This window comes from Euleptes europaea, chromosome 7, assembly GCF_029931775.1.
Source record: "Euleptes europaea isolate rEulEur1 chromosome 7, rEulEur1.hap1, whole genome shotgun sequence".
Lineage (NCBI taxonomy): Eukaryota > Metazoa > Chordata > Lepidosauria > Squamata > Sphaerodactylidae > Euleptes > Euleptes europaea.
This window is the reverse complement of record NC_079318.1, coordinates 23,972,872-23,993,940: the sequence shown is the minus strand read 5'-3', so window position 1 is coordinate 23,993,940 and position 21,069 is coordinate 23,972,872. Positions and strand designations below refer to the sequence as shown.

Genomic DNA, 21,069 nt, shown 5'->3' with positions numbered 1-21,069 from the left:
CATAAGCACATGGCCTTAGTTGCATGTTTTAATATTGGTTACCATAGCAATTAACAGCAGCAATGGTATAATCTTAGCTGCAAATGAGTATTTCTGGTTGTGTATATACTACTAATGCATGCATTCCATGCATGAGATTTAAAGTTGGGCTACTTATACTAGCTTTAACCATGAAGAAAGAAGTTCAGGGTTTCCCACGTGCTTTATTTTCTTTAAAGAATATTAAATACACAGAAAACCTGAAAACCTAAAATTGAACGAGAATACTTCCCATCACTGAGTGTCACTTTATACTTATAAACAGATGAAGTTGCTAAAATTGGGAGAATAAAGCAGCACACTGCTGCATGTACAGCTGCATTTTGATTTGATGAACAGATGTGCCAAAGGTGTCAATGAAGCGTAGGATTCCTTGCAGACAATACAGCATCTATTGTTCAGAACTGTTTTTTTTTTTAATTTAAGTTGTTTTCAGGGGGATGTGAATTTTTTCCTCAATAGTGCTACGATCCACAGCACTCAGATGGTGTAAAGTTGCTAAGTATTTAATTTCTAATAGTTATTTCAGAAAGCTATTTAGTGAAGTCTCTCTCTGCAGGAGTCAATATTCTGCCCAGAAGTCAAGAGATGCTGTACAACAGTGGTATCAGAAAGAGTTTGGATGGTTGGATCCAAAGAAGCAGAATGGAATTTTCCCACCTCCCCATCTTCTGCCCCCCCCATATCACCTCAAAGACCGCTGCAAGTCATGAGACCCTCATGAACAGCATAGGCTGCGGCTTGGGGTCAGGAGATCCACAGACCCTCCCTTGGCTACCTTAGATTCCAAGCCAAAGCCAACCCATGTATGGCATTCTTGGCAAACCCACGTGTCTACAGAAAAGCTATCAAGTTTACACTGGATTCGTTATGTTACCTATTTAATTTTGAACGTTCCCCCTCATTTCTAGCCAGAGTTGATAGAATAAATCTATCCTCTCTTTTTGACCTAATATATAAAATTTTGAATTAAAGAAAGATACAGGATTAAATTGGCTACTTTAATATATAGTATGTCAGATTGCTTTGTCGACAGTCAGACATTATTAAGAAAGTCCCACCAAATGTAAGACTGATTCTCATGTATATGGAATTACCCCATAAATCAGATTGATAAGACCAGTCCTAAAGCTTATATAGCTTCAGATGAAGTGAGCTCTAACTCACAAACATTTATGCTGGAATACACTTTGTTAGTCTTTAGCAGCATAATAAAACAGGAGTTCAGAGGTATTTTAAAGACTAACTTGGCCACTAATCAGAGATAGTCAATATAAAAGCAAACCTTGCTGCCTTCATACAATTTCACAAAGTCATAAGAACATGCTATACTTGTTGCTGATACACATATTATTATATGTTATCAGTGGGGGAAAAGATATTTAACAGTTAATGCAAACTAAATTTTTAAAAAAGCAGAACTGAAACATGACGGACTAATTAGAATAGATACAGGCAGCAGGTTTAAATGGCATTTTTTTGGTTATGTTATGATTGGCAGCATTGCAATGGCATAATTTTGGTAATAAAATTCATTTCATTTGTAAAGGTTTTTCTAACCCCTCCAAAGCAAGTGGCAATGCTCCTGTAAACATTCTCAGGGATTAGAATGTAGGAGGATAGGCATGAAGGACTAAACCAATATTTTCTTAGTACTCTGCTACAACAGAGACAAGTCAGGTCAAATTCCAGCAATGAGAGCTGAGTAAGAGCAAAGCTGATCTTCATAGGAGATTGCTGTAGCTTCTCAATTCTATCTCAGTGTAAGTAACAACTTTACACCTTTGCCAGCTACTTTAAATCATATTATGGTTTCAGAAGTGTCACCTGGAAGCTGTAACATATGCCCCTCTTGTAAGGAGTTCACACATTTTGTAGTTAAATAGGCGGATATTAAATTCTCAGCACAGCATATTCTCACTGAAGGGAAGATATGGTAGAAATTAATTCTCCCCAGTACAAGGGATGCAATCTGCAGAGATAAATTTCTACATATAGATACTTTCCTGGTTTGTGCACAGAGGAAAAAGCCTGCATCTCACACTAAAAGCAATACACAGTGTTCTTTTCAGGCAGGGACACACATACATCTGAAAAGAGTGAGTCTTCTGTATGTGATGATCTCTGCTGGATATTTCCTAGAATCTTGCCCCCTTTTTTGCAAGTTTAATGGACTTTTGAAGTGTAAATAGACCACTGATCATGGAGTAACGTGATCTTCTCACCAGTCAAATGGTAAATCTCACCATTGGGAAGAATCCTGTGGATACGTTCCGATGACCAGCTCTCTTTTCACACAGTGACTTTTTGCAGTTATTATGTGCTGGATTCATGCAAGGATTCAACTCACAATCAGTCCCATGCTTGACAAGAAATAGCAGATATTTCCTTGCATCCAGAAACACGTTAGGGTCTTTAGACAACCAAGTTCTAAGGAAGCTCATCTGCTGTAACCTTCAACATAACATTGTATGGGAAAAACGTTACCTGGGTATTTTTTAAGCTTTAAAACAAACTTCTTAAAAGTTGCATTTGTTATTCAAGTCAAATCTGCAGTTCCATCCTGCACATTTTTATGAAAGGTTAAACCCTGGAATTAAGAAGAGGGTTGACAGTGTTGGAGCAACTGGCTGTAGAATTTTATTTTGTACTGAAAATTGATTAAACATTCTTACATCCTACTCCTACAGAGATGTTCTGGTGCTTCATTTATTCCTACAGAGATGTTCTGGTGCTTCATTTGATTGCAAGGCTACATGTGTGCAAAACAGTTGCCTTTGCCCAAATTGGAAATGAAGAGAGGCACGAATTTCAAAAAGGTGCTAAACAAAATATTGCAGTTCAAACACCATTGAAACGACACCTTCTATGTGGGTAATTTTCAGGTTATATTCCTCGATTGAATCACTTGGCCAAACTGACTCAGGGGAAACCATTTCCACTGATGCATTGCTTACATAGCACTTCTCTGTTGAACACAAGAAAGTAAATCCAGAGTCAAGTTGAGGAAAACTCCAGCAGGACCTTCGGTGTTCATAAGAATCCACATTGCTAGACACAAAGCTTATTATAAACTAATGCAAAAAGCATAGGGCCGATAATAACTAACAGGACACACCTTGTCCTAAACAGGTTCAATGTATTAGTTTAAAAATATTTTCCTACAACTATTCTATAAGCTCAGACACTTTAGATCTTTTTTAATGCAGAACTGAGGTATATTAAATGACTCCCTGCTATGTAGTGTGAATCTATTTCTAGTAGTGCCAATGTGTTTTTTTCTTCTATGTTTGAACATCTCCGGATAAGTCTGTTCTTCCAAACATGTTCAGCTCCTCTGCTCTTAGAGCCGTATTAGTAGTGCAAGAAGGGAAGCCATGGAATGAAGGCTGTGCTTTTAAAACTAGAAATTGGATTCTCTTCAACTGATTTAACTTATGACCTTTTCAGCTGTTGGATCAAGTTCTTTTAGCAGGCATCGAGCCAGGGCAGAGAAGCAAAATGTAAGGGGGAAGGAAGCTGCTTGGCCGTCAATCTGTGTGTGCTTAGCAGTCTGCAGGAAGATACTCCTGTAACATTTGTTAGATTAAAGCAACTAAGCTGATTTACATTAACTCATCAGCTCCTTGAGGATTCAAGAATTTTGTGGATTGTACAGCGAATAACTACCGACCCAACCACCACTGCCTGATATCAAGTAGAGAAGAACCAGTAATGTAAAGTACCTTCCAGGAAAGACACTCAGAAGAACTGCTTTCTAGGCTTTTTGTCATTACCTAGATTGTAGTAGAACGGGTTATCATATGTGGTGAGCAATGGAAAGTCTTATTCTTCTAAATGCAAAGCATACGTGGATCTGTATTGTGCTTGTCATTGGAGTGGAAACCATTATTCAAGATAAGATGCAAAATTGCATGAATGATTGTATTCATTTTCAGAAACAGAGCAATGGATTGTGGAAATGAGATAAGGTCTGTTCTGAACCATGCCTTTAAATTCACCTGTGGATTAGCTTAAAGAAACTTACTTAAATACAAGTAAGTTTTCTTCTTTTTAAAATGGAATATCACCTAACCTTCTAAAGGCAGTCAATTCTTCAGCACTTTTTTTGTTATTTACAATAAATGCTTTATTTCAAGAGTTCAACACAGTGTAAAAAAAGTGATTGTTTAATTCTTTCTGAAATTCAAAATTCTCTCACGCCTGCCTGTAGACATAAAGTTCATAATTTGCTTTCAAAACAAATTCAAAGTATGGATTGGATTTTAATTTTCCAAGTTCATCGGCTTGCAGCAAATCCTTCACCTCTGGTAGGTAGTCACTGAGCTGAACTCCTATAAACGGAAAGAACGCTGTGTTAGCCAGTATAAATGATTATTATGGAAACTTACATTTCAGACTATCTTGTCTGGAACTGGGATACCACAACAGTACCCCTACCTTTAAAATGATATGTTTTAATTTTCAAAACAAATTTGGCAACTTCTTTTGCCCTTTGCAAAACAAGTCTCACTTCAATTTTGCCAGTAACATATTTAACACTTTATTGCAAATGCTATTTTTTTCTGCTCCTTTGGTAACACAGGCATCATATATGCATGAGAAGATATTTTTCTGATCGTATCCCATACAACAAAACAATTTACCTTCTTTCAGCAACTTTTGTAGTATTTTTACAAATATACTGTCTTTAGAGGCTTCAATTGGATCATCTTTGCCTTCTGAACTAGACCAACTGTAATCCAAAAATAAAAGTGATAAAGATACCCTGCTTTGTTTGAAACAACAGTTATTAAACTAAAATCCACAGTGCTGTTTCTCCCATATGTACATTTCTAGCTCAATTATCTGCAGTTGACTTGCACACTTTATTAGCACTGATCACTGAAGGATGTTAGAAGGTAAGCTGTACATTATAAAAATAGCTACTATGTTGCACATCTAAACTGCTGAGAAGGAACATGGACACGCTGACACTAGCCGGACTGCTTCAACAGTATTACCAGTCAAGATCTAAGATCTGTAGCCCATGCCACAGAAATAAATACCAGTCAAATGTCAATGATGGGAGGCACAAGCAACTTTGACACCAAAGGATGGGGATGCATCCTTTAATGCTTCTGGTTTAGTGTTTACAGCATTATATACATGGGCACCTTGGCAAACCTCAGGGCACCCTTATTCGTAAATGGATAATTTTCTGGCTAACAGGTTAACTTAACTCTCAGACTGCCAGGGTGCATCTGCTGCAAGAGGAAGAGCTGAGAGAAATCTGAAATCATACTCTTGAGCTCTAATACAGCGTGAATAATGATAATAATATCCCTGGCCACAGTGCAATCTTATGCAGTCACACCACTCAAAGCCCATTCATTTCAATGGCCTTAAACAAGAGTAACTATGTACAAGGTTGAACCGAAAGCCCGGCATATCCTTCCGTAAACAGAAAAACATGATTTAAAAACAAAAAACCCACAATAGGGACAAAACGGACCGTATAATGAGACACAATAAACATAGTAACAAAAGTGTGTATGTTTGCAAGTATTTCTTGTATACCTAATGGAAAATGCAGTCATAGTAAGTAACTAGGCATGCTGAGAAAATGGATAGATTCTACCATACTTTCCATTCATTCCTGCTGAAATGGTGGCAGTGAACAGATGAATGAAACAATCTAACACCATGTTAGGAAGTCATTAAGGGTGCCCCCATGAGCCTCATGAATGCTGCCCAAGAATTCAGTACCATATATAGGTATAAAGCATAAGGATTATGCCCATCCCTACAGGACAGGTAGGTCAGAGAATACAAATGCACCATTCACAAGAACATGATTATGCTTGTTATCCTAAACATTCTTCAATGGGAAAACAAAGTGAAATGCTAAATACACTATTGGAATAAAGATCAATTTCTAACAATGTCTGGCCCGCAAAACAGATATCAAACATCAACAGAATTATATTTAGAATTTAAATACTAATCTTGAATGCTAATCTGTTCAATTAATAAATAGGTGTACTGTTTACATAGGAACCTTTCCCTAACCTCTCCACAATTTAAGAGAAGGAAAGAAATTACAATTGCACACTTCTATCCCCTTCAGAGCAAGGAATAAACGCACTTCAGACTTTTGTTGTGAATTTTAAAAGTAGGTACTCCAGTTTATCTGGCAGGGATTATGAATTTAGAAGGTTAAGCAAGTTTGGAACATAATGTGGATCTCAGAAATTGACAGTATCATTAGAAAAACTGACACGTTTTTAATAAGTGAAACTTCTTATACAAGCAGAAGAATTAGACTTGGTAGGTGCGATCTATATTACAGCCTAGTATCAACTCTTGGCCAAACATCTGTAGAACAGTACTAGCAGTCACAATCCTACCATGTATATTTTATTTATTTATTTAGTGATTTGTAACCCGCCCTCCCCGGCCGAAGCCGGCTCAGAGCAGATAACATCATATAAAAGCATTACTACATCAATATAAAAAATTTAAAATAATAAAATACCAATTAAAACTTAAAACATAAAATTACAAAATTTCAAGTGGCGCCTAACCACACTCGTATTGCTGAACATTTGCAGCAGGTTACCCCTCCATTGACATTAATAATATAACAGGAAAGAGGGGTAATAGGGAGGCCAGCAGATGATTTTTGCGGCTGTCCTCATAAAAGTGTTGATGGAAAGTCAAATCACAGCTGACTTATGGCAATCCTGTAGGGTTTTCAAAGCTAGAGACATTTGGAGGTGGTTTGCCATTGCCTGCCTCTACACCATGCATAAATATTAAATATAATTTCATTATTCCACATTTTACATGAATAAACCTATAGGGCTTCAAGATAGTACAACTCCATCTAGAAATGAGTCAATATATCTAATTCTCACCATGGCCCCATCTGTGAATACTTAAATCTGGAGATTGGGGCCATGAACAGACCAGATGCTGCAGTGGCTGTTGCTAGGCAACTACCACAGTAGTACCAGCATTTCAAGCCTTGGTTTCTGTCAGTAAAAGGCAGGGGAGGTGGCAGGACCCTTTCTAGGGTTATTTTGGCCTTTCAGGGAGGACTCATTGGGGCCAGGAACAGCAGCAACCACCAGGCAATTTGCTACCACACAACTTGCATGACTCACAGAGGCCTGCTACTAGCTACTATTCATCAGTAGCCACCCCATGAAACCATATGTGGTAGGGTGGTTAGTTTCAGACTAGGCCTTGGGAATCCCCACACTGCCACAGGAACTCACTGGGTGACCTTGAGCTTGTTACACATTCTTACTTAATTTACATGATTGTTGTAAGGATGAAATGGAGGAGAGGAGAATGTGAGCTGTTTTGAGTCCACATTGTGGAGAAAGGTGGGGGTATAAATGAAGCAAAGAGTAAATATGGCTGAAGATGGAGAGCAAATAAAAGGTAGGCTAGTGGGAAGGTGAGAAGAAGCAGGGAAGGGGAGAGGACATGGAGCTGCCAGGAGGAGGAAAAAGGAAATAGTATGGGAGGGGGATACAGGGAGAGTAAGGTGCCCCCCCCATGTCTTGGCAAGATCCCAACCATGCAACTGCGCCCAGGCCTAGTGGCAGGCACCACACAACTGGATTGGAATTTTTTTGGGGAGAGGCTACTGGGTGGGAAGGAAAAGGGGAGAGGCTATGGAGGCTTTCAGGGAAGGGAAAGAAGACATAGTGGGAGAGGGGAAACTGTGATCCCTCCCACAAGTCCTTGGAGGTCCCCTGCTTGTTATTCTCTAAACCATTATATGCCATTTATTATTCTAAATAGGAAATAAAATATAACAATAATAACAATAATAATATATTATTTTTTGTATAATTAGAACATACAATCAGATATCAGGAATTAGAAAACAGCACAAAATTTAACACAAGTCTTAAGTAATTTTGTTTACTTACTTGTCTCTCTGAAGAGCCTTGCAAAGTATTTTAAGTTTCAAATCATTTATATCCACTTGCTCATCCTTCATGTAAAATGGAGAAAAAAATGTTAACTACATTTGATACTTCTGAGGAAAAGTGCGATCTGCTACAAATACAACCAAGCTACAAACGTCATGATCAAAAATAGGGAACAGTTTTAAGGATATGCTCTGGGAGAAATTCAGATGGGATGGGGAATGGAGGATGAAAAATGAGATAGCTAGAGATGAGGAGCTCAGGTGGTTTAATTTTTAAAAAATGCTAATGAATGAAAAAAGAGAAAAATTACATTATTCTAACCAAAGGAGATCAAGATATTTTAAGCAATGATGGAAGACCAAGAGGTATAGCAGGAGAAGATGACAAAGCAGCAGCTACTTTAGACAAATGATGATGGGAAGGAAGAAAACCAAGAATATAGGTAGTAAACACGTGCGAGTGCTTAAAGGATGAAGATGGCACCAAGGGTCACGGACAAAAGATATGCCAGTTTTTGGGAGGGGGGGGGAATGAAACAATCATGCAAAATTGGGAGTTCACACAAAACTTTGCTAAAAGTCTTGCTTCAAAGACAACTCAAGAATTTTTGGGAAATGTTATGGGAAGAAAGGGACTTTAAGGGCAGATCAAATATAGAATAGTGTGGGTTAATCATGATTACAGATACAATAAAGCTCTTTGTCAACCTACAGCATCAAGCTAGTGGAAAGCATGAACTTACTACAGAGAAAGTCTATTTGGAAGATAGTGGAAAAACACTATTAAAAGTACACCTTCTATTCCTGTGTAGTCAAAACACAGAATATTTGCACAGTAGCGTTTCACCACAAGGCACTATTAATTTTCTTCTTAGCAACAAAGCCATTCCAACAGAAAAACAAGGTTGGGAAAAGCTGTGGCAAGGATGGTCAGAGGCGAAAAGAGATACAGCAATCTTCTCTCTCAACAAGAAAGGACAAGATGCAAAGAGCAACTGGACATCCAGCAAGACTCTCAGATATGCTAGGTAACTGGCAACATGAGCCTACGTGGTCCACATAGAGGGGTCTTCCCACATCTAAGTTTGCCTCCGGAGGCCCTTAGACGCCAGTTGGTAGACTTGGACTCTGAAGGGGGGCTTTTTTCCCCTCCTCGGATTCCAGGTCTACCGCCAAGAAAGCCAGTGGGTAGACATGGCCTCCCAATGGGACTCAGCCGGAGGCCAGGTCTACCAAAGGAAGCCCGCCCTGCCCAACAGCGGATAGGCGGGGGGGCAGGAACCTCCGAGCCGCCCTCCCAGCAATCGCGCTGCTAGAGGGGAGGGGAGGCTTTAGCCTCCCAACCATTGAGGGCAAGGGGAAGGGGGACCCGGCCATTCTCCATGGCGGGGGGGGGGGGGAGAGACAGCACGCCCGCTCACCCGCTCTCTCTCTCTTTCTCAGGCGCGCTGGCTCCGCAGCCCGGCTGCCGGCGTGAGTGGGCGCAAGAGCAGGGGCTCCGAACCAAGTTCGGAGAGCCGCACTCAACGGGCCAAAGAGCCGCATGCGGCTCTGGAGCCGCAGTTTTGAGACCCCTGCTGTATTGTATTTGTGCAGTGAGGCATCAGGCTTTGATTGGTTGAACTGGTGTTGGCAGTATGGTGTAAGTTCAGTTGCTCAGGGAATGAAACACGTTGTAGTTTCAAATTCTGTCAGAAAGGAAAACTGTCAGTATGGCTGGGATTGATACAATAAACCAGGGCAAACTGAGGATTTGGAAGAGATCCTGGGACACAGGAGACAAGAGACAACCACTGCAATCCTACTGAAAGGTTCTTCCAGGGTAAGCTCACTGACTTTGAGGGAATTCGACTAGAGTAGCTCTTCACAGGATTGCACTGAAGGAGTCAGAGGCCAACAGGCTGAATGAAGGATCCAAGGAAGGCAGGCAGGCAGATCCTGAAGGAAAAGTAGTGGGAGAATGCAATGTAAGGAAAAGGACAGAAAGGACACGAGAAACGGAGGCAGCAGATAATCAGACAGGGTGCTCGGAAGACACCACATGTTTCAGATCAGGTGCTGTATGCTATGGAGAAAGAAGTGGTGGGAGATTGGTTAAACCACAAGGATGGCTGAAGCAAGTGGGTCAAATGAGTCAGGAAAAGCAGAAATCTGGAGTAACAATAGGTGGTGGAGTTGAAGAAAAGAAGAGGCAAGAAGAACTGAACAAAAACTATACATAAGATCCCAAATAGGACTGTAGCCTGTTGGCCGGAAATGGGCAGGCAAGGGGAAGTCCAAATTACTGTGGGGCAGGGAGCCATGAAGGCACAGGGTTGCTAGGTCACAGTCTCAGTACTATCAGGCCGGCGCTAGGAGCGGCTGATTCTACTTTCACCGCTGCACTGTGACCTGACAACCATACTGGGGAATAAGAGCCAATATATGTGGGGGGGTGAGAGGAGGAAAGGAACTTTGAATTGATTTGAATTCATTGGCTGCAGGCGTTTCGTGAAATTTGTAAAGATTCCCTTAAGGAGCAGAACCTGAACATTTTTATTCAAAAATTTTATGCGGAGTTATTTGAAAGCTATTCTAAAACCGGCCTTTAAAAGACGCAAACAACAACTTAAAAAAAAATCATGGCATGGCTGGAGTGGTGATATCCTTTGTCCTGAAAGGCTTGATCCTCTATCTATAAAAAGACGGCTAGCAATAGCAAGTCCATGCTAGCTGCCAAAAAAAGACTAACAACTTGAAGTATCTTCCTGCATACAGATGGTAAAATCTATTCTTTCTTAAAACGTTTCACGAAGCTCTGATCATTCTCATACCTCATCAATATACTCAAGCAGATCAAGGGCCTTCTTGAAGTCGTATTCGTTAGCCCTCCTGTTCTCATCGCATATGTACAGCTAGAGGATAAAGGGAAAGTACAAAAAAAAATATTTTAAGTCTCCAGAGAAGTGTAACTGATCTTGTGGAGAACTCAATGTGGGAAGTCCACCCTGTATTCAGTGACCTTTTCAGAGAAATATGCCTTGATTCAGCAGCAGGTATTTTTATCGTAAGGGAGAGAGAGAGGCAAGGTTTTAGAAATGCATTCCACCCATATTACAATGGAAAGACTGCACTGATGTAAGGCTGCTATATGATAGGCTTCAAATTTGTATACCATTTAAGGCTGCAGCATTCCCAGTCTATTGTACTAGGCACATAGTTCCACAAATAAATACTCTAGTACAGAAATTAGCTTTATTTGCATACTGGTGAAGACCTTTTGTAGTCTACAATGTCCCCAAACCAGATAAAGATCTAGCAAAGCCCCATTACAGTCTTTTCTATTTAACACCTGAATATGTTTGTTTTCCAGGCAAGACCAACAGCATAAAATGGACTTCCACACAATGTGCCTTCAGTCTAGACTGTAAACTTAAGATTAATGTTTAGTTATTATTGCCATATTACCATCCACAAATGCTGACTGAAAGACTGAAAGCAATTAAAATCAAAAGGCAATTGTGCCAACAAGCCTGGAAAACAGTTAAGTAGCATATCTTCCTATGACAGACAGCATGGTGTAATGGTTAAAATGTTGGATTAGGATCTGGGTTCAAATCCCCAATCTGCCAGGGAAGCTTGCCGGGTGGCCTTGGGCCAGTCATACATTCTCAGCCTAACCGATCTCACAGGGTTGTTGTGAGGATAAAACAGAACAATGTAAGCCTCAATGTAAGGTGGAATATAAAGAAATAAAACATTCCACTTTTTTGCCATTCTGCTCTGTTAAAAGACATTCTATACTAGAATGCATTTCTGTTTCGATTACAACTACGTTTGCGTTTCTGATAAAAGAGATACCAACACGCTGCTATGAGGGATTTGATGTGGGACCAGAAAAACCAGATACAGACTTTGCAGTAATGCAAGATAGTTTATTAACATCAAGCAGAAGTTATCTTGATTTTTAGCAAAGCTGTTCCCACTCTGTATATAGCAAAAGTTCTGAACAAGTCAGTGAGCAATCAGCAATGGCTTGGATCTTCTTGTTGCCTCTCAAGGTGGCGAGAGAAGAGAGCTGTTCCTACAATTGTAGTACCTTTGTCCAGCACTACACTTCAGGCCCTAAAGCTCACTGGCACCTGAAATGTTTCTGGAATTAAAATGCCCCTTCTCATGGCCTCCTATATTTCAGCAATCTACTAAGAACATTTCGAGGTTGAGCTCAGTGGACCCCCAAGTCTTGCTGCTATTAATCTATGCAAGTTTGCCAGCTCTCCTGGTGCATTATATTGTCACAAAGTAACCCTAATTTACAGTAGTTCTGGAGTAAGTCATCAACTCTAACGAATGCCACTAGATATCTGGATACCGAGGCAGTAGAAATGGATGCCGTATCTGTGGGGGGAGGGGGTATAACTCTCACTACTTAATCACCCCTTCAAGAAAGGCATAAGGAATCAAGGGGGCAAAAAAAGGGAGTGACATAAAACACTGAGAAAGAGCTCTAATATGACCAGTTTCCAAACAAAAATACTGTCCTTTAAAGTAGTTTAGACCAGTGGTTCTCAACCTGGGGCCATATTTATTTATTTTATTCCTAGCCCTCCCTTCCCCGGCCAGGCTGGGCTCAGGGCGGGTTACAACATTAAAATTTCCGATATAACAATAAATAATAAAATATATGAAACCATAAAACCATAAAACCACCCAATTAATTTAAAAGATGGTCGCCGTATATAAGTGCTTACGGTAGCAGATGAGGCCAACCATAATATATAATTGGTTAGGCTATCCACCCTCAAATAGATCATAAACTGAGGGTGGGGAGTATATAAAGGAAGGTATCGAAAATACGGATATGCTCGGATGCCTTCCAATCTGCGTCCCCTCCCGAGAGACGAAGGTAGAGGGACCAGGAACTACCTGTCCCCAACACTGCTGCTGTGCAATGCCAGGTCCATTAACAATAAGACAGGCACCCTGCATGATTATTTTGTCGTGCAGGGTGTGGACCTGGCTTGCATGACCGAGACCTGGGTGCGGGAGGGCGAGGTTGTCACCCTGAAAGAACTGACCTCCCCCCCAGGTTATATGGCCCCCCGGGGCCCCCCAGGATATTCCAAGGGGGCCACAGGTGAAAACTGCATAAATGGGGGGGGGCAACAGCAAGAGACTAGGGGGCCACAGAGGGAAGTGAGAAGTGAAGAAAACAAAGAAGTGACCAAGAAAAGAAAAAAGAAAACAGAAGTGAAGAAAATAGAAAACAGAGAAGTAGAGTGAACTCAATTTGCAAGATCTGAGCAAGGCTGTCAAAGATAGGACATTCTGGAGGACTTTCAATCACAGGGGCGCCATGAGTCAGAAGCGACTTGACGGCATTTAACACACACACACACACACACACACACACACAGAGTGAACAGAGAAGTGACCGTGCTTCCCAGTGGATAGATCGCCATGCGCACTCTGCGGCAACATCGCTTCCGCTTCCTTCTCCCTCCCACTTCCGCACTAAACCGCTACGTTCACCAAGCTGTCCACATCTCGTTTGTCACGGCCTCCCGCTCGCCTGCTGGCTCCTTTCCGGGCCGGCTGGGCGAGGCGGTGGCGGGAGCGCACGGGGCGCGCAGTCCGCTCCAACCCAGCATGAGGCAGAGCCTGCCTCTCCCCACCCTTGCAGCAGCAGCCTGGGCGGCCGGCCACCGCCTCTCCCCGCCGCCTCTGATCTCTCCCTGCTGGGGGGGGAGGGGAGGGGAGGGGAGAGAGAGAGAGAGAGAGAGAGAGGGGGAGAGAGGGAGGGAGGGAGAGAGGGAGAGAGGGAGGGAGCAGGAGAGGGAGAGGGAGAGAGAAGGCCAGGGAAGGGGGACGCCACCTCCCGCTCGCTCGCCTGCTAGCTCCTCCCGCCTGGAGAGAGCTGGAACCCAGCGGGAGTGTGGCGCCTCTGCCTGGCTGGTCACGGGGATGCAGAAGAGCCACTCAGCCGACGGACGGGGGGGGGGGGGAGGCGGGGAGCCGCACTCAAGGGGCCAAAGAGCCTAACACACAAAGAGGGTTACCGCACTTTGTATTCCCAGCGATGTATTAAGAGTTTGAAAACATTATAAAAAACATCGCTTTAAAAGGGTTTTTGGATATCACGGCTTATAAATGGTTGGAAGACGTCTTCACAGCTAAAGGGGCCAAACAAAGTGCGAACAGTATTTTTTATAACGTTTTCAAACTCTTAATACATCACTGGGAATACAAGTGCGGTAACCCCCCATAACAAACTGAAGACACACTGCCAGTTCCTTTCAGCCTCGAGGGCAGCTCTCCTTAAATAAAGTGGGAGTCTTCAGCCCTCTATCGACAGCGCCACATACCTCTATCAGTTGTGGGGCACCTAAGACAGGCATTTCGTTGAGGTTTAATTCTCTCTCAGCCAGCAACTGTTCAGGTAGAGTCTCCTGGTGCAGCAGAAAGTGCTCTCGTTCGGCCATTTCTTGTATATGTTTAAGGACAAAGGATGATACGTATTACTTTAATTGCTGAATAAAAGGCAGTACAATAATGTTTTCTTGATTTGGAGGGATCACAGGTGCTATATACTCTCAACTCTAACATCAGGACAAAGTGGATAACAGCATCTTACTGGATCATCATTAAAAACTGATATTTGTTTTTAAAGCGGTAGTGAGAGAAGGGCAGTAAGGAACTGCCAGACTGCTTTATAACACAAACCTTAGCACTGGTGTCCACATTTCCCACTACCACTTGACAACTACAATGCTGGTTAGATGTAACTAAAAAGGGGACTGCCACCATATATGCAAAAAGAATCCTTTAAAAATTACCTTCAATTTTTTCATTCAGTATCACATCTGATATGTCAGAAGCCAACACAGCTAGCTTACTCAAGCCAAGTAGAGTTTTCTTCCTTGCAAAGTACCGAGTTTCTGTGTTTGCTAACTTTTGCAGCGTTCGGTGAGCCTAACATTGCAAAAAATTGAGATATTAATATGGTAGTCAGATCAAAAATGCAACCATACAGAGATGGTAAATAAATAATTCAAAATTATTACTTTCTTGGTTATCATGATGTTTCATAAGTTCCATCTTCAAATCTGAGACCAAGCAAGGAAAGACTTTTCTTTCTATGCTATGTGTGTGTGTTAAGTGCCGTCAAGTCGCTTCTGACTCATGCCGACCCTATGAATCAATGTCCTTCAAAACATTCTATCTTTAACTGCCTTGCTCAGATCTTGCAAACTGAGGGCTGTGGCTTCCTTTATAGTCAATCCATCTCTTGTTGGGTCTTCCTCTTTTCCTGCTGCCCTCAACTTTTCCTAGCATGATAGTCTTTTTCAGTGACTCTTGTCTTCTTACAATGTGACCAAAATACGATAGCCTCAGTTTAGTTATTTTAGCTTCTAGGATCAGTTCAGGCTTGATTTGATCTATAACCCACTGATTTGTTTTTTTGGCAGTCCATGGTATCCATAACAATGTCCTCCAACACCTCATTTCAAAGAAATCTACTTTCTTCCTTTCAGCTTCCTATGCTATACTAAGAATTATATAAAATGCTTCAGAAGAGCATAATACATAGGCCATTGTACTACTCATTGTAAAGTAGGACACAGATTGCAACAGTCATGGAACCTGAAAAGCACAAAATCAAGACAGGATTTGAGGTGTGTGAGCATTTCAGAAAGGCACAGTTACTTTCAATTATGTCTACTGAACTTTCCTGATACATAAAGCATTCAGAATCAACTAGGGGAAAAAGGATGAAAATTTAACAAATAATACAGTAACCCCTGCCTGAGCAAGTCTGAGCAGAAAGATCACAAATCTTCCCTGCTTTCCCCCACCTACCAGCAGCCATTTCTGATCCTGAGAAAGTTGTTTCTCGGATCACTAGACCTGCGTGGATTAACACTTCACAGGGGTTGGTGGGCTGTAGTGAGAAGGGAGTAAAATCACTCCCCCCTTGCCTTATCTTGTCAGTAGAGCTCTGCTGATGATAGAGGCAGCTCCACCAACAGGAGAGGCAGGAGGGCAATTTTGCCACCCCTCCCTTCTGCTTCCCCATTACAGTCCACTGACCTATGTGGCTATTACTCCACAGAGATCCTCCAACCCTGGGAATCAACTTTCCCGGGTTTGGAGATGGCTGCTGGGGGAAGAGGACAGAAGAGAAGATCGAAGACCACCAATGCTTTCTGCTGATGGATTGATGGATCCAACCAAATAAATTCCACAGTTAAAAAGATCAGGAAGAGGAGGGATTCTGCTAAAATTACAGTTGGCTCTTACAGGTTTAGAAAATATTAATACAGAAATTTATTCACTAAATTCTTATTCCTTTCTTAATTTTATGTATATTTTCTAGTTAAACACATCAAACTGTCCAACATGTAATTAAGAACTTGGTAATAACAAATTAAGATCAAGAAGAGGTCCCGGAATATCCAGTCTCAATCCTGAATTCACATGCAGCTAGTTGTGAGGAACTGCTCTGTTTCTTTTTCTGTTCTGCTCGTAAAAGCAGCAGTTCAGACCTTTGCTAGAATATTGGTTCAGGCTTTAGCTGTAATGTTTCCTGTGTAGGCCCCTGCTGGAATGTCCCGCTCGCTTTCCTCTCCTCGTTCCCTCCCCCCCCCCCCGACATTGGCTTTCGCAGGATTGTGCTAACGAGCTTTCTTGTGATTTTTGATGTCTGTTCAGTAGCCTAGCCTGGTACTGTTATCATTTCGTTCCCAAAACATGTAACCGACACCTGCAATGTAGAACTGTTTATAATCTCATTCTTTTGTAATAGTAAGCACTTGCAGCTCTGACCGTGTAAGGGCCTAGTTATACCTGATGCCTCTCAATAAAGTTACCTGCTTCTGGATGGTTGTCTGAGCGAGTGATTTTATGGGAATTGCCCAGGGTGGCTGGAAAGCCTTACACTAGTGCCTCCACATACACAGATTCCCATGAACTTCTCAGCTATTTTTTAACAGATCAATGATTCTAAAACAGGATAATTCAGTCCCCAAGAGAGTGAATTTTGGGGGCAATTGGGATTTTTGGAAGTCCCTTCTCCCCATTTGCAATGGTTTTTGATATAAAGATGAAGATAGTTGTTTCATCCGGCTCACCCCAGAGCTTAGCTTTTTCCTGCAGGCCTTTAAAAAAAAAGTGGCCATAAGTAAACTGGAATCAGGCATGATACTGAAGAGCTGGCTGATGACCATCAGTATGCCTGAGATTTGTGTATCATATGCAAATATCATAAATATACAGTTGTCTTGTGTGGAGCGCTGAGTGCTGTTTTTATGTCCTAGTTTATTCTTGTCACATCATGGGTGGTGAAGAGAAAGGTATTCAGAGCAAGCAAAACAAATGACAACTGGTCTGAAAAAATTCACAGCTGTCTGTCAATCACTCTTGACTTTGTGAAAGAAAGAAGTGTTACGGTTGAAACCCCAGAGGGTCTCTATGAAGGGGTGGGCTGTTATTTGGAAAACATACCTTTTCCAGGTCATGGCTGTTGATGTCATGTAGCCAGCTGAGATGCTCGTGAGCTTGTAAGAAGTTGGCCAGCTGGCCTTGCTGAGCAATGGGCTGTGATAGCAGCTTCCCTCGTTTTCCCTTCTCCAAGTACCATCGGAAGAGGAAATCTGAAAAATTCTAAAAATTACAGTTGCATAAGAACGTGTTTCACAGAACATAGCCTAAGTGTAAAACTGGTTGTCTTCATTAAGAAGTTTCTTTTTAGCACCAAACACCCCACCCCCTTTATTTTATTTTTATTTATCATCTACCCCACCCTTTCCACACCCAGGCGGGGCTCAGGGAGGCTTACAGTAATCAATTATACATGTCATTAAAATCCTATAAATGTAAAACTCAATGATTGCAATATAAAATAAAGTAAAAATTAGATCTATGGCACCATTTTCAACATTCTGCCCAATTCCAATTTTATCAGATACAACGGTCAAAGGGAGGAAACAGAACCCAGCTGCCACCACCAGCAGTCCAATGCTATTACTGCAGGATGAAGCATTCCACTACTTTAATGATTTCAACAGATGTTTATGGGAGGCCAGAGATGTACATAATAGATGGAAGACAGGTGGGTGATTAGGTGGCCAGCAAATCTAATGGAACTGGAGGAACATCTATGTCTTACAAGCCCTGCGGATCTGAGGGACAACCTTTCCCCTGTGGGACAACCTTCAATATTGGGGTTATTGGAGACCTTCCCAGAAGAACTACCATCTACTTCAAACAAGGCTGTCATTTAGGAACAGTTAATTACAGCTTTTAAGAAAGTATTTTCACATGCACATACTGTAAAAATATTGCTTTCAGCAAACTAAGAGTCGCATGTAACAACTCAGCTACAGAGGAGGACCCAAACTAGTCAGCACACTTGAAGTGAAGGATTCACTCTCTATTACATAATGATTTCTTATCTCTGACTGTGGATGACTTTTTTTTTAACAGAGAATCAAAATCACCACAATTCTGGAACAAATATGCATAAAGTAAATTCTGTGGCATGCTGTCGCCAGCAGAAGCTGCAAAAATTCATAGGGACCAAGCCCTTTTTATCCTTCCCCAACCTTTCCCATCGACAACATCTAGGAAGCGTAGTTAAACATGAAAGGTCCAAAGAAACCCAATAACAGTCTATTGCTTTCAAAGCAAGTATGGTATAATGGCAAGAGTGCCGGACTTTGACTAGGGAGACCAAAGCTCAAATCCCTTTTCAGCAATCAAACTTACTTAGGAGACTTATGAGCCATTCATCATTCCTCAGCCTTATCCACTTTACTGGGTTGCTGTGAAGATACAATGGGCAGAGGGCTATGTATACCTGCTCTGAAAGCCTTGGACGAAGGGTTGTGGTAAAAATAAGACAGAGTACCTGTTCATCAAACTGGGTTATATATCGCTGTAGTCTGGTCTGGTTATCAGTCAGCTCACATATTTGAATCAAAATGTCAAAATCACAATATCTTTCTGCCAGATGTGCAGCTAACTGGTGTTGACCTAGGGAAACTGGTAAAAAAAAAAAAAAGCAAATACTCAGAAGCAAACATGTTCATCTTGGTGACATCTCTCAGTTTGGACAATAAACATTCACGTCATTACAAAAAGGACTTGAGTTAAAAAAAGTATAGAGATAAATGGTATTTAATTTACACAAAAAAATCAAATATGTGCACAAGCGTGAACAGTGGGGCTGTCTTGCTCTAGATATTATACTTTTGAACCAGCTGATCAGGACACAGCGCCTAGTTACATAGGTTTGAAGATTTTATCTTAGGTCCTTCTTACTTAATTCACAATAGTTAGGCCTGTATTCGCTGCCGCCTAAGTAAGGGGTCCTCAACCTTTTCTGGCCTGCAGGCACATTTGGAATGCTGACAGAGAGGGTGGTGGGCCAAAAGGGCTGCCATGGGAGGTGGAGCCAGTCACAATATGTCAGGGGGTGAGGTTATGATTAACTCTTAAAAATACTCTCCAGCATTTCAGACATAAGCTCTGTTTAACGGGATGCCTTTTAAAATTAACACATTGTTTTAAAACATTTTCTTGCATACGCACAAAAGAAGTATGGATGAGCTAGCTAAGAAGCCCTCATTTGGCTGTATCTGTCTTCATTTTGCAGGCATCCAACGCATGTGTGCTAAAGAGAAAAATGCTTCTCCTGGTTTCTTCTTCACTTTAGATCAGGGGTGGGGAAAGTCAGGCCCGGGCCCGTTTAAGGTCCGCGAAAGCACTTGGTCTGGCCCTTTGTGGGTCCTGGCAGATCTCTAGATCACAAGGATCTAAGACCGGAGATCCGCCCCCTCCTGCAGACAGGAAAAGGAACCTTTTTCCCCCTTGCAGAAGAGTTGTTAGCTATGGAGCTGCTAGGACTGCCCAGGAAACTGTGTTAACCCTTTCCCACCCGGGCTGTGGAGAAACGACGTGGCAGACACTCAGAGCCGTCTCTGGTCGTGCCTCTTGGCTAAATGTTTGCCCAAATATAGCAGGCTAATTTTTAAGTTGATAATTTTGTATGGCCCGTGAATGATGTTATAAATATCCAGATGTCCCTTGGCAGAAAAAAGGTTCCCCACCTCTGCTTTAGATAAACCCTTCTCTCATGAGCCCAGACACTTTCAGCCTGCACTTTTTCTTTTAATAATGACTGCTGGTGCTCCAGGGCTGGCCAGAGCCCATTGCATATGTGATGTGCACACTAAGAGAGCTTCTGGTCAGTTTTTGATAAGAACATAAGTGATTTTTGAAGAGTGACCAAGACATGTATTATGGACAATCAAAATATACTGCTGAAAATAAACATGAAGAAAATATTATAGCACCACGGTTACAGTCCTTAACAACACAAAGCCCATCAATAAGCAATGTTGGGTAAAATAAGACTAGTCTTAATTTGCATGTAAATTTAAGGAGGACTGCAATTAAATCTTTTGTTTAGTCTGCTGCCTTTCCTCCCTTCATTATAATCAGATGTCCACAGTATGAGAGTCTGCACACAGACACCTTCGCACGTGTGTGTGTGTGTGTGTGTGTGTGTGTGTGTGTGTAAAGTGCCGTCAAGTCGCAGCAGATTTATGGCGACCCCTTTTGGGGGTTTTCATGGCAAGAGACTAACAGAGGTGGTTTTGCCAGTGCCTTCCTCTGCACAGCAACCCTGGAATTCCTTGGTGGTCTCCCATCCAAATACTAATCAGGGCCGACCCTGCTTAGCTTCTGAGATCTGACGAGATCAGCCTAGCCTGGGCCATCCAGGTCAGGGCACCTTTGCACATAAAAAGCCTCAAAGCCTTCAGTCCTGTTGTGGTGCTCACGACGAGGGAGGAGAAGAACTTTACACACACACCATTCAGGACAGAAAGACAGCTTTCCTCCCAGGCGCTCGAGAGAAGGGCTTTTACTCTTCCCCTGCTTCAAGTCAGTCACCTTGCTTTTGTCCCAGGTGCTGCTGCTTGGGATGGGGGGGCCTTCGGGAGGGCGCTTCTCACCTGGCATTCAAACCAGCCAGCTTGCTTTGCTCCCCAGGCAGCTGCAGCAGCAGCACAGAAATAAGACAATGTCCGTAGGTTTGAGTGGGCATGACTTCTCTT

General features: G+C 42.0%; 1 protein-coding gene across 1 annotated transcript in view; it reads right to left on the bottom strand.

Annotated features, from left to right (window-relative positions):
* Positions 1-4,142: 4,142 nt before the first annotated feature.
* NUP133 (nucleoporin 133) overlaps positions 4,143-21,069 on the bottom strand; it is a 35,516-nt gene continuing 18,589 nt past the window's right edge. Inside the window, exons 19-26 of the mRNA XM_056853326.1 lie at positions 18,858-18,991; positions 17,453-17,611; positions 14,785-14,920; positions 14,314-14,432; positions 10,783-10,863; positions 7,968-8,032; positions 4,686-4,774; positions 4,143-4,373 (exon numbers count right to left, since the gene is read on the bottom strand). Of these exons, the coding sequence (XP_056709304.1) occupies positions 4,237-4,373; positions 4,686-4,774; positions 7,968-8,032; positions 10,783-10,863; positions 14,314-14,432; positions 14,785-14,920; positions 17,453-17,611; positions 18,858-18,991 (920 nt within the window). The 3' untranslated portion in view covers positions 4,143-4,236. The remainder of the gene's footprint in view (positions 4,374-4,685; positions 4,775-7,967; positions 8,033-10,782; positions 10,864-14,313; positions 14,433-14,784; positions 14,921-17,452; positions 17,612-18,857; positions 18,992-21,069) is intronic.